Below are 14,424 nucleotides of genomic sequence, written 5' to 3'. Positions count from 1 at the left end.
TATATAATGTCTGCCCACATCATATTTCTGCTAGATGCCTACTGACTTCTTTATCAAGCCATTTCTTTCACTTTCCCTCCTATTCTGCAACTGCACCTGATTTCAGTGCTGGCTGTAACATCCAGTTATCCATTGTCCCCTGATGAAGCCAGGGTGGTTCCTTCACCTGTGGACTACAGGGCTTCTGATCATTAAGAACTCCTTATTGAAATTAAGATTTCCAAAAGTATCACCAAGAAAAACAAAAAGAAAAGCCTCTGCCAGTTTCTAAATCAAAACAGAAGAGAAATATACACACAGAAAATTGCCATGCACAGAGAGTATTAGCCATTCTGCATCTTTATTAGATGCATCCAATTAAAATGTGCTTAATGTATTTAATTTTCCATTTCCATGTAAACCAAATCAGCTTATGGGGCTGGACGACCTCTCTGGTTTCTAATACCTTTTCATACCTTTTTTTGTACAAGTCTAAGCAGTGCCCAGGTTGTAACAGACTTCCAGTCCCCTGTGAACTGGGCCTGTTTTGAGTAAGTGACCTGAAAGGTAAAAAGGGTTGTGATTTTTCAGCAATTGCTTCAACGATAAGAGATCCAGTCAGCATGTTTAATACAGCACAGAATAAGACTCTCAATACAATATCACCTCCCAAGGATTATAAACTGTCAAAATGTATAGGAAGTTTTCTTTCTAGCTTTAAGAGGAGAGTTTAAATGTGTTTACATTATTTCTTACGGAAAACTGTGTGGATCTGAAGGATCACCGTATTCTACATACCTTTATAAAAAACCCACTCTAATAAGAACTGGTATCTCTCAGTAAGAAACTGGGTTAAAGCTCCTAATGCTAAAGAGAGCAGCATTTCAATTTCCTCCTGTCTGACTGAAGCAGAATACTCAATAATTCATAGCTTGCTCTGATCAAGCTCCAGCACAGGTGCTGCACAGTCAAACCTCAGGGAACCTACCTGCAACGTGCCTGATCATCATAGGGGTAACATGCATAAAAGATGTGCAATGCCTGCTTCTACAGGTTTTTTATTGATAACAATGCTACACTGCAAAAGGAGCTCTGCTTTGAAAAGTCCCTTGCATTATGAGTCCAGCAGTTTCAGAAAAAAGCAGAGGGGGAGGAAGAGATGTGGGTGTTAAGAGGAAAAGTGACTGACAACTATGAAAACGTAACTGCATGATAGACCCACACTCCCTCTTACCAGGAGGTAATTGATTAAGCAGAACACACCAGAAGTTTGCTGTAGCCAGTCCCGCAATACGTTCATAAACAGCAATTATTTCAAGAACAGAGGTTTTTTTCTTCCCTCTCCTTTGTGCCAGTAAGGTGGCTCTGAAGAGAGCCCTACTCATGAAGAAGCGGCAAAAGCACCTTTCAGTCTCCTCCACGACAGTCAGCAGAACCGGAAGACACTGTGCCATGCAAACCTCCCTCGAAAAATTAACTACCAAAGTAGTTGTCAGCAGTTGGTTTACTGTATACTCCCAAACCAGAATACAACCACCATCACAGCCAAAGCACAAAACTCAGTAACACGAATCAACTCCAGAAATGGAAATAGAAAATTCTTCAGAAAATGAGCGTACGAACAGGGAATTTTACCTAACGTGTGAAATCGCTGTCTAGAAACATCTTCATTCCTGGTCTTGTTTGGAATTTTGCAGCTCGTTACTAAGTGTGGGAGCTTATCTGCTGCGTCACAGGTTTGAAAGAGAAAGGAATCTAATGCTGAAGATAGCCTGGCTTTGAGCAGGTCCCTGGGCAGGTGAACTCCAGAGATGCCTTCCAGCCTGAACTAACTTAGGACCAACACTGGAGGGGCAAGAAGAAGACACCTCTCTTCTGCCTATCTTAGCAGAAGAAACTCTTCCCCATCAGTATATTGCCTGAATTGTAACCAAGATATCAACAGGATTTTAATTCCTATACCACTGGTTCAGAAATGACTCAAAGATTACTTTTGCTGAGCTCTCTCAATGCAGTTAGATACTTTTTTCTCATTGCCTTGACAAAATAGAGGGTACTGAATCAGCAGCTTTTGATCCAATGCTAGAAAGCCCTCTATCGGGGGGGGTGAGAGTCAGTGTGTGTCACAGTCTCATCTGCCTGCTTCTAGATTTAGAAAGTATTGGTGTATTTGGACAAAAATTTTAGGCAAATGTGAATTGAGCTGCTTTTGTAAACCCCATCTATCCAGCTGATTATTTGGAAGGAAAAGAACAAGCAACAGAAGACCATATTTACTCACCACAATTAGAAGAGTGACAGCAGCATCCATAAGTATATCTGAGACAATTTTTCTAGGATAATTAATGGCAAAAATATTAGAAACACTGTTTTCTAGTCCTGAACAATACAAGACACAGGTCATTTGTTAATAGTCCCGAATAGTTCTTTAAGACAACATACTATTGGGTTGCAAAGAGATTACAGAGTACTCTGTATTTAACATGGTAACTTCCCTCTGAGGAACCAGTTCTCTGAGCATCCCAGATACAAGCAAGAGTAGCAAAAGAGTACTTACCACGCTTGAATACATTTCACAGAACTAAAGAAACAAAGACTAGAGCCACCTACTGATGCATTAGCCCTCAGTTAATTAGCAGCTCGCTAAACCACCAGAAAATACTACTGGCAAAACCTTGGTGAAAGCTACTTGGCTTTTCAGGTGTAGAGGGGATTGGACCATGCAACAGCAGTGAGCAGCCTGCAAGAGCTGAAGCTGGAAGCATTTAACTGACCAGCCCTAAACCCCTATGCTTGAGATGAGACACACACAGCACCCTGAACCCAAAGCCCCGCCTGGCAGAGTTCTTAAGTGGGTTGGGTTAATGTTCAGGAAGCAATGACAACCAATTAATTCACAGGCAAAGCATGACACCAAGTATCTATTCATCATTTGATCTCTAAGACAAAATGTACCCCACTGTTATTTCTTTATCAAATGCTTATATAAGGAAGTGTACATTTAAAAATAAATTTGATCTTTTTTTAAGCATTCCCTGAAACAAATGGTTTTATACTCCTCCTCTGAACCTTGCTATTGTAGAACTACTGTCAGTGAGCCTGAAACCCAACTGGTTTTAATTTACGGTGGCTGTTATATGGCAGTTTTAACCTACATTTTCATTCTCTCCCTAAAAGACTGGGTACATCATGCCTTAGCTTGGATGATGTCTGCACACTGAACAATCAGAAGCATGGCATCACTTGTCAGGCACAAGAGAGCACTGCTGCCCTGCTGCAAGGGGCACTTTCAGTCAAATTCATTTTGAATACTACTCCCTGACTGGGGATATTTGAACTTTTGATTTGGTTTTTAAAGAGGCATTTGCTAATGACACCAACAGCCTACTTTTTGATTTCAAAGAGATGAGAGAACAGATATGGAAAGGCTGCTTTGTTAACTAAAAGCAACAGTATAGTTGTAACTGTTCAGAAATGAAACTAACAGCGAGGAGGAACTGTGTTCACATTAATGATCTTCTACCCACTGCCACATGCATTGAGCCCCTGAAGGTGTCTGCGCAAATGAGAATCCCCACAATGCAGAACCAGACAAAAGCAGGAAACCCAGCAGCCTCTTCCCTGCCAGCTGGTGATGTGGGAACGCCACGCTCAGCTGCTCGCATCCCAAGCCGTGGAGCCTCTGCCCGTCGGGTGTTCCACTAGTTCATGTACAACTCATCTGCACTGGAATACATGGAGGTTTCCACCTTGTTTGAGGGATTGTAGCATTTTTCAAAAGTAATGTTTAGTAATAGAAATACATTAATGGTCTTCCTGGAGATCCCACCTTTAGGCAGAGTGTCAAAATAACTTTACAAGGCCTCTCACTAATGCCGCTTCATTGCGGTCATGTTGGCTGGCAAGAGACCAGCTCTTTTCAATTTTCTGCCTGGCAAACAAGTACCACTGTGGCTGCTACCTGCAGCAAGTCTTCTGCACCAGTGTAGATGGACAAACGTAGAAAATGAACTTAATGTGTAGTGGATTGCAAGTCAGTAGATTTTATTGAAATAACTAATGTCGTCTTTCTCCAAATGCTATCCCCAGATTGTTAAACTGTGCTCTGAAAGTGCTCCATCTCACTGGCCTGCACCTTTTACAGAAAAAAGTAAGGTTTATGAAAAGAAGTTCACCCTCCATTAATATGTGAAAAATGCATCTTCTTGCAGGGATTCTATTCTGCATATTACCTGGATTTATGAGAAACATGGAATTCCTGTAGATAACTACTACATTCAGTATTGCAAGTTATCACGCAGTTTTTTCAAACCCCATACTAATCTAATCCCGGTAAACAATGCCTAGGGTTTTCTCTTAATGACTGCTAGAGCTTTAATTACACTGCCTAGAGGCTGTGTATGGTTGGTTGCAACATACTGTGATAGTTTAAGTATATGACACAGGTCAAACTGCCAATCTAAATGATGAGCTGCCTTTGAAATCTGCAAGATACCACAGACCCAAAAATGATTAAGAAACCTTGGAATTCCTTCCACGTCTGGTTTAATACTGAGCCTTAGCTATCCAAGGTTCAACTCTGGAATGCAATCATTGTCTTTTTGAGCAATGAGTTAGCCAGTGTTGTAACTGCAGAACCACCTTGGATGTGAGAAGTCCTCCACTGATGGTCACACACACCCACTTCTCCCACACTCTGCACCCCTCCCTTTGCAGCACTGAAGTCATCAGCATGCATCAAAAGAGTACTCCACAGCCAACACTTCTGACCCAGGTACGTGTGAACTGCTTGTTTGCTACTGACTCTTGGTACTCACAAATGGTTTTCAATTAACAGCCCAGACACTGAAGGTTGCATAGAGAGCACCAATTCACCAGGCAAATATTTATATATCCATTTATGAAAAATACCAGAATAGCAAAGTTAAAGTTGATCAATAGTACATGCATTTCTCAAGTGTCAAGAAAGCATTCAAAGCCTCGATATTTCAGGCCCAGCAACAAAACATAGTTACAACAGTCTTTCAAATGTGTACTGCTTACTATTAAAATGCTAGAATAAAATGGCTTGAATGATACTACAGAGCCAGGAGGCCTTTTTCATCCAGCTTATTATTATTTTTAAATTCTTCACTTATATGCAAAAGGTTCAAAAGTCTTTGCTCTTTGGTAGCAGTTTTGGTAGTCAGATCTGGATAGCGAGATGAAAGGTACATCAAAGGGTATGAAAAACAGTATTCAGCTGAGTAATGTGCCAGTTGCTCAAACTTATGATATATATAGAAAATATGTATCTGCTGGTTACAGATGGTGTCTGAGGTACGTCTGATTAGCTAGAGATATAACAGTATGAAATGGCAGGAGTAGTCGGAACACAGCCTCCTCTTTTGCAGAATTACCCATGTGTTCAAAAGAAGCTGTATCCCCTTAGCACAGCAGGGATCAAGAGACGTACATTTTCACTGTGGCATCAGCGACATTCTAGGCTGGGACATCTCCCTCACTCCAAAAGCAACACATAGGTGAAAGAACACGCATAAAGACTTTCATTTGTCCAGTGAGAAATTCGTTCCTCACTACTGATTAGCTAAATTGTCTGGATGAATCCACGACCTTTTCTACCTGTTCAGTGGACTATCTAATTTTTGAAATGTCTCATTTTGAGTGCTTAAGATCTCATATTTTTTGCAACCATTTATTTCTGGCAGTCTATGTACAAACATTGTTCTCTCTTCAGCTCCATTATGGTACAAAAAGGATAATTTTACATAACGTGTGGAGACTATAGCATACCTCTGAACTTCTGTAGCTGGTATTAAACAGCATTTTAGGGAAAAAAAATTAAATTCCAAATTAAATGAACTCATATGTAAATCAATGAAAAGACTGAAGGATGGAACAGATCAAGTTATCAGAGTATTGCCAATACATTACCTTAATTAAGCAACTATTTTATTCAGAACATTAATATTGAAAGCACTAAACAAACGCAAGAAGAGCTGCAAATCTGACAAGTATTTAAATTTATAGCACTTTGTCCTGCCACATAATAACGATGACTAAGACATAATTTCCTTACTCAATTCCAGGACACTCAAGTCTCCACACCTCTGCAATACACTATTATTTTTGAGATTAATGGGCCTGATCCCAAGATATGCCCAACTCCTACTGAAATTAATGCTTTGTGCATAAGAAGCAGAGGAATGCCTCTCCTCTCTTTTTTTTGGGGGGGGGTGGGGGGGTGGGGTCTAGCATAAAGAGAAAGGCAACCTACATTTCACTGAAAGAAAGAACACACACCAACTAAAACCTTATATTTAAATAGAGAAAGCTGTTAGAAACTTTAGTCTCATTCCAAAACAGTAGTCCCAAATACTGAAGACCTGTGGGCAACAGCTCTGCACTAATATTTCACATGCTTTGCAATCCAGCCTCCAGTGAAACACCTCCTCCACACCAACTTGAAGCTCTTCGTTTCCTCTGCTCCTATTGTCCTGTTGCCAATGTCATCAGGCTGAAATAATTTATTTCTGACAATAGAAATATTTCTTTCCCCTGTAAGCTTTTGTTCACCACCAACAGGATTCTGGGTCCTTCCACACTCATGGTGTAGGCAGTGGGTTTCAGCACACCCCCAAGACAAACATGCTTGAGCAAGCAAAAAAAATGTGCCTGCATAAAGGCTATCCCATGCTAATTTAAGCACTCCTTCAAATTTAATTTTCTTTGGGAGTAGTTAGTGATTCTAGAACTGAAACTTTTACTAGTTGTGGATTTTCCAAACATGACATCAGTGCTCATGTGCTTCTGAGAGTTAAGACAACGATGTATGCAGATAACATGGAGAAAATATTTTCCTGCAGTTCAGTGTTTACCAACAGCACTCAAGAAAATAACAACAAAAAAACCCTTGTAGTAAAACTTTACAGTTTGCATTCTTGTGATCTTGGACTCCATTCTTGCTGAGTATGTGCCCTTTGAATGGCCTATCAAAAAAGTCAAATTATAGCATTATAATATGTTGCTGAAACATTTTATTACTCTGATTTCAAATCTAAATACAATTTTCTTTTTTTATGCATACTAAAATTTTCATAGCAGTTCTTTGAAGGATTAGAACCTTGCTTCATTTCCTTAGCAATTTTTCCTGTCTATTTTAAATAGTCTCAAAGCTCACAACTCAAGAAGGGAATGTTTTCCAAGCTGAATTCCCTATTCAAGTATCAGTTGATCTCAGTGGTATCCAAACTGCATCTTAAGTTAGAAAAAAACCCCACCTTGCTCCTCTAGTTTTCCTTTCAGAGTCTATCAAAGTGTCCCTGAACTTAGACTATGTTTTCAAATGAATTAATTTTTGTCTTCAAAAGATGGGCTATTCAGACACACTGCCTCCAGAGTGAGTAGTCTGAACTGCACATAAAACTTCATTTATTGTATACTAACAAAAACTTCCATTGATTTAAAGTTTATTTAACATCACTGTGGACCGAGTTAATTTGATGGGATTGGCCCCGATTTCCTCTTGTCATAAATTTTGCAGGGAGGCTAGTTTTAGAACCTGGAAGACCTGTTTAAGGATGGTACGGAAAGAATCAGTCCAAACACAAGAAAGGCTAAATTGCAAGCATGCAGCACTAGGAGTAATATTTTACTTATTGTAACATCCAAATCAGGCATTGAAAAAACAAATATTTTCTAAGACGCAAAAGATATGAAACCACATTTAAAAACAATAAACAAAAAGCAGGCAAGAAACTTCACTTGCAAAGTTCTGCTAATTCGTAATTGCCATGGACCATGCTTGTCCTCTTCTCTTAATTAAGAGCTAACACACTGTATGCCTGTGAACTTTTACACAAAATAACAGGTCATCCAGTATCTACAGTATATGCAAAAAGGTGGTGTCCTGTGTCCTTGTGAACCCCAGAGGGCTGAGGGGGTAAGAGTGACAGCTACAGTGGTTTCAGTAGTCAGGGAAAGAGCCTGTCCTGTCATCCCTTAGTATTCCAGAAACCCAAACCACCCCCCAAGAAGTGCGGACACTTGTCATGAGAGAGCCCAGCACGGGGAGGCCGCAGAGGAGCGTGCGTCGGCGTGTGCCGTGGTGGCACACGGGTCAGCGCTGTGCTTCGGTCCGGCGTGCACAGCCTGCCCGCTGTGCCATCCGTTTGCTTTTCCCACATATGCTTTATTGAGTAAGGGGTCTGTCTGCGAAGAGACAGAGAGGCTGCTGTGGAGAAGAATTTCATTTTTTTAGCCAAACTGCGATGGAGACAGATGCTACGACAGATTTATTGAGCCCGCCAGTCCCACAGCAATGTTGCGGCATTCTCAGAGTGCCGAGTGCCGCCATACCATCCACAGCGCAGTGGGCTCTTGGAACAAAGAAACATCCCCGTCCTCTTACTAACAACAGCATTTTGTGGGCTTGGAGAGGGGTTACTTTTGCATTCTGGACTCCCTTTGGATTGTGAAACCGAATGGAAGCTCTGCCCTATCATTTACGCTGAGCTATGACAGCTTTTGACCATTTCTCCCTGCAAACGCCTCAGCTGCTAATCCACTTAGGACTGCCAGCATCAATGTATTTTCTTGCACAGACCTGGTGATCAGCGACTTCTGTGGACGCCCAAGGTGGCATGGGCACAGGCACAGCCACCATGGGCCCCGCCAGGCGGGTGACGGCCGGCACAGACAAGCCGGCAGCACAGAGCTCGGCCACGCTGGCCATGCCACGGGCTGGCACCTCCCCAGCCCACGGCAGAGCTGCTGCCGCCTGCGCCCCAGGAGCAGCGATGATCGGGGGCACCAGCCCTACCTACAGCAGGGGATGGGAGATGGACTGTGCAATTGTGGGCTTTTTATAACCACAAGGCACCAGGCACACGATGTCAAGGCAAGGGGTGGGGGGAAATAAAAGTCTAGAGTCAAAACCACACCATGAGCATCTTTCTCTTCTTGAAACAAAGACTGCGTTTACCTTGAGGGAAGTTGGAATAACAGCCCCAAAGGCAGAAGTCAGTTTAATGGAGAGAGAACTCATGGAGGAGCCCTACTACCTGTCAATTTATCTTAAATAATCCCAAATATGAAATTCGTGGTGTGAAAAGACACTCTAGAACTTTTATTATTCAAGTCAGGTGCTTATGTGCCCTCCATGGAAGTGTATTATGATGCAGTTACAGTCTGGTAGGAACAGGACTGCAACAGTCAACGCACGTTAGGAGAGGACACAGCCACCTCCGAGGGATGCCTTTGGGAAAACTGAGCAGATCTGACCATCAGCACAGGCAAATCCCGTCTTTGAACAACCAAAATCCTCTGAATGGAACCTCTGCCATCCTCTTCTCTGCTCACCAACCACAAGTGTTTAGAATTATTCTGGAGGCCATTCTCACATCCTTTGTCAAGACGGGGAGTCCCAAACTGAGTGTCATGTAAATGTTGAAAACTATCTCAAGTTCTCTTGCTCCCATTATTTCATTTCCCCTAAACTTCTGAGGCCTTCCTCAGCGTAAAAGCTTTTCTATCCTTTCTGAAGAGGCTCTAGTTAACATATGCATTTTTATCATTGACTGTCACATCCAGAATGGAAAGATTTGCAAAATGAGAGCAAACTCCTCTGCCTTTGAAGAAACACTGGCTGAGGAGAAAGCCAGCTGGTTTATTACAGGGAATTGAGGGGAGAGGGACAAATACTACACAAGCCAAAATCTCTACAAAGGACCCCTAAAGGTAACTAATTCAGAGTAAAGATGCCAACACTTGTAATGCTTCCTTTGATCACTGCTGGTAGGAAATTCCAATTGTTATTGCTGTCCGGCCCCATGTAAGCACCTATTATAAAGTATGACAATATTCTGCAAACTGCCACAAGCTGTGGAATTTCATTATTAAAAGGAAAGATGCATTTATGTAAGCTGCATTCCACCTTTAGTCTGTGTTTACATCCTTTAACATGATAAGTCTATTTGGCAATGCACCATCACACACAACTCACCAGACCCCCAGCTGGCATGTATACAGCTAATTCTTTGGATTATTAGTAATGTTTTCTCACAAAGAGAAGTCCCTAGTCCTACCCCTAATATCTCTGCAGGTGTAGGCTCACATACCCTGTTAATTACCAATGTGCAAAGATGCTTCAAGTCTGGTTTACTTCCGCACTGTCATGGCATTTGTGAAGCTGTTACACTGAGACAGGACAAACTCCTCATGAAACCTGTTACTCCTACTTCTTAAAACACAGTGCCAGAAGCTCATTTTCCTTTTGCAAGATGAAGGCAATACCTCTGCAACATTTTCCCACACATTGCTCCAAGCAAGATGATGCAGTGGAAGCTCATTTGCTTCTTGAGGGACCCATCTTGCCTAGAAAAGTTCATGATATTTCTAATCACTGCCAATACTCATTCAACACCAGCACGGCCAGCAATGCTTGGAGACCTATTTACATTCCACCATCTCTCAGCTTTGTTTAGACAAGCCTTTTGCCCAGCAAACCTTATGAAGAATCCATGCAGGAACAGCTTCAAAACTAAATAATGCGAGGAGTAACACACTGAGATGCTCCAGTTGGCTTGTCTACAACAGGGCATTCAAAACAGCCGACAGAAGCAAACCCACCTTTCCATTAGAAGCAACAGGAAATTTCTGAGTAACTGCCCTTGCACTGACAGTGATAACCTAATCCCCTACTTGACCCAAAGGAGTGCATCTACAGGAGTTATGGTGACATATACCAGGGACAGACTTGCAGCACACCAGAAAGTCTGTTGTGAAGGTGAGCAACGTTTCATCGGTTCCCCCAAGCCGCAAGATGCTTTGAGCTGCATCACATGTACCACAAGAAAAAGGTGCCCTAAAGGTAACCTAAAGGTAACCTACCATTGAGCAGCTGATGTGGTAACGTATGTGTCCTTCCCATTCAAATCATCCAGCCAGCTTCGCTCAGCCATGGATACAATGATGTTACTTCAATTCTGTGAGCAGTGCAGAATTTGAAGAACAGCAGGAAAACTGTTTGCCTGCTGCTCTATTAAACATGAGAATAGGGTTGAAACATGTCAGATTTCCAAACCCTCCTTTTCCTTCTGACTGTCCCCCACTATTAACTGTAGCCAAGCTATATTAGATATCAGCTTTATGAACAGTTTTACTGAGAACTCACAGATAGGGATTATTTTATATATTTTAATAGTGAACAGATGCACTCTGAACATCGCCAGGATTTTTGATGCTATATATCATAAAAATCAAGTAGGCCAAACCGTTCTTGAATCCCAAACAAGCACCAGCATCGTGATTCTGCACAAGAATGTCTCCAGGTGACAGTTTAAGGAGCACAGTCTTAAGGGGTTAATTGCTTTAATATTATGTATTAGTCCATATCTGTTCATAGTAAACTTAGATTGCTAAAAATGTTACTTTACACTACATTCATCTTTATCAAACAATTTCTATCTGTGGATAGAGACTTCCATTAATGATCCTATACCCACAAAAATACAAGGTCAGTAACATAAAGAATAAAGGAAATGATCCATCAACACTGGGTAAAACAGAACTGAAGAAGAGCAACCTACTTGGGGTATGGACATCAGGTTCCAGGTCTTATCTGCCTGAGACCAAACCTGATGCAAGAGACAAGTGACCCAGAGGGAGCTGAGAAGGCACTGCAGGAAAAAGCTTTACCTGTATCAATGACAAGGAGTGCAGACGATGCTATCAGCACAATAGCCCACTCACCCGCTAGCAAGCTAGCAAGAACTTTTTGTAGCTCAAGTAAAAGTATTCCCAGGCTATTTCGGCATAATCCACTGAAGTTCCTCTCCCATAAATAAAGTCAATTAGTGTCAACACAGAGACAGTTCAGATGCTAATAAACCCATACAGTACTTAAGAGCAAAACAGTCCAGCCCAAAATTTTTAACGTTTAACATGCTGGTTAAATGAACCGAATATCAACGCAATTCACAAAAAAATACTTTTTTTGGCATTTTCTTTACACTGAACCTGTCCTTTTCTAATCAAAGCTTCAGCCATATATGAAACCACTATTTGGCTCCCCTGAATCTCTTCTGGGAGAACAGAACCTTTAAAAGAAAGGGTATACATTTTAACTTAGAAAAACTTTCTCAAACACAGTTCAATTTATCTCCATTATTTTCCTTTAATAAACTCAGCTAAAACATCTGGACAAAGTCAAGCTGAGCAAAAGTTGGATACAGTTTTGTACTATCACTCCAAGAGTGAGGGAATTCCCCAACTAAACATAACACAGCAGCAACAGCTCTTCTTGAGGTCTTGGGTGACAGTAATTGCAGGCCCTCCAAGGATTTCCAAACAGTACAAGATGGACAGTGGTTTCAACCAAAATACTTGGAAAACACTTTGGATACTTGGAGGCACGGGGGGTGTGGTGCGGCAGGGAACAAAATGAACAATCTGAGTTTGGCCTGGGGAAGACATTTGTTGAATCAATCAAAAAAAACCCCATCAAATATTTTGCCTTTAAGTCTTAACAGTAAAGGTGCAATAATTTATGACTCAAATTTTTAACAGTTACAGACATTTAAGTTAGCAAACTAACACAGAATCCAAGTAGTAACCCACAAATACTAAATAGTTATTTGATATATATGAAATAAGAAGCAACACTTGAAGACAAGTCTGTGTAAAACTTTCTGAAATTCCTGATACGAATGGGTTATTAAATGCAAACATTTCATAAATTAGTATACGGTTAAGTGCTTATACAGCTCTCCCCAGAACAGTATTTCAAAATTTGACAGCCATTATATAAATAAGAGAAAGGCATTAACCCCCATTCATAGAAGGAAGACAGAGACTGGGAGAGCTTAAAGGATTTGATCAAAGCCATGCAGTGCAAATAGCCATGTTGGAAAGGGAAACCAGTTTGAGGCTAAACTGTCTATCACAAAGCCATATTTTTTCTTCCTGCATGATGAAGTCCCACATTTTCTTTGCTCAAGTTTTATACGCACTGGTGGCAGCATTTTTTTTGCTGCTCTCAAATCTGCACAGTCACATTCTATTTGAAGCCTCCACCATTAAATATGGTTAGAAACTGGAATTTTGACCTTGCAGCTGCATAACACAGGCACACCATTTAATAATGTCCTATCTCACCCAAGAAGTGAATACATCCTGGGAGCAGGTGCTCCAGGCCCTACACAGACGTTTGCCAACTTTGAAGTCTAAGTCAGCAACCATGAAAGACTCAAGATTTTTTGCACAAGACTGCTTTATTTTATATAGTCTGGCAGTCATTGAGTTTTGGCTGATAAATATATTAGCAAAATTCTATGTCTTTTCTATCATTTCTCTCCAGTAGATGACAGAGTGCTTTATAACACCATTTGCTATTCCTTTACCCCCACCCCCCAAAGACTCAAACACAAAGGGACTTCGCAATCCCATTCTAAAGAGCAGTGAGAAGACAGGGAGATAAGTTCCCATCCTACATCCAAACCTAGATAAACACAATCCGTTCTGATTATTGCTTTGTACGACTACACTTTTTACTTTGGTAAATACAGACCAAGCTCTCATTTTTCCTTCAGTTCACGATACTGTAAAAGTTGTGCATCTTTTACAATTAAAACAAAGAAGTTAAGAAGCTATCAAGGCTAGACAATTGTTTAAAGTAGGCTTGACACAACCAGAGCTAATTCAGTGAAAGACACAATTGTGTCAGACAACACAAAAATGGAGAGAAGACTAGGAAAACAAATTGGAAACAGTTCTCCTATAGTAAAAAAAAGATCAGTGTAAACATTTTTCCAAATCACCCTGCCCACCACGATAAACAAGAACTAAAATAGAGTTATCCAAAGGAGTTCATTGAAAGCTATTTTGGCTGCCCCATATAAACAGAGCTTAGACAGGAAGTTCATTACTAACTAGATCAAGTCTCTTTTGAGGGGAAGATTAAACACCGTAGTGCCTGTGGAAACTTCTACTGCTTGCAGGCACAGCTCTTGACATGGAACAAGGTAAACTGTTAAAAGACGCAAGTATCATTTATTCAGACCCCCCTAAAAATGGCCACATCAGTTTCTTTAAGATTAAGAGATACTAAAATAATCACAAATAAATAAGAAAGACACTAACTTATTGCAAAGCCATAGCTTTTCCCAAGACAGTCTGCAAGACGTGAATTCTGACCTATTTTAAATGCTGATAACAGCATTTTCAAATTTTGATGAATGCACTTTAAAACCTTTACAAACACACACGGGGGTGGGGGGGAGCTTAAACTTAAAGTGAAAATTAAGCTTGCTATTTAAGTGTCTAATTAATACTGTAATTCCTATGCCCAGAGCCAAGTCTGCTCAACGGGAATGGTTCAATGCAAGAACAGGGCTGTGCTGGCAGCTCTGTAGAAGCGCTCTTACCTGTAGCGCACTATGCAGCCTC

At 41.0% G+C, this 14,424-nt stretch overlaps 1 protein-coding gene across 8 annotated transcripts in view; it reads right to left on the bottom strand.

Annotated features, from left to right (window-relative positions):
* TMCC1 (transmembrane and coiled-coil domain family 1) overlaps nucleotides 1–14,424 on the bottom strand; it is a 202,940-nt gene that overhangs the window by 57,792 nt on the left and 130,724 nt on the right. Inside the window, exon 1 of one of the 8 annotated variants that reach the window (XM_069811727.1) lies at nucleotides 2,261–2,305. The exons of the other annotated variants lie outside the window; for them this stretch is intronic. Coding sequence (XP_069667828.1) covers nucleotides 2,261–2,290 — 30 coding nt within the window. The 5' untranslated portion in view covers nucleotides 2,291–2,305. Of the gene's footprint in view, nucleotides 1–2,260; nucleotides 2,306–14,424 lie in introns of those variants that run through there. 8 annotated transcript variants of the gene reach the window in all.

This window comes from Haliaeetus albicilla, chromosome 24 (genome assembly GCF_947461875.1).
Source record: "Haliaeetus albicilla chromosome 24, bHalAlb1.1, whole genome shotgun sequence".
Taxonomy (NCBI): domain Eukaryota; kingdom Metazoa; phylum Chordata; class Aves; order Accipitriformes; family Accipitridae; genus Haliaeetus; species Haliaeetus albicilla.
Note: the sequence above shows the minus strand (reverse complement) of the source record. Positions and strands in the feature narration are given on the sequence as shown.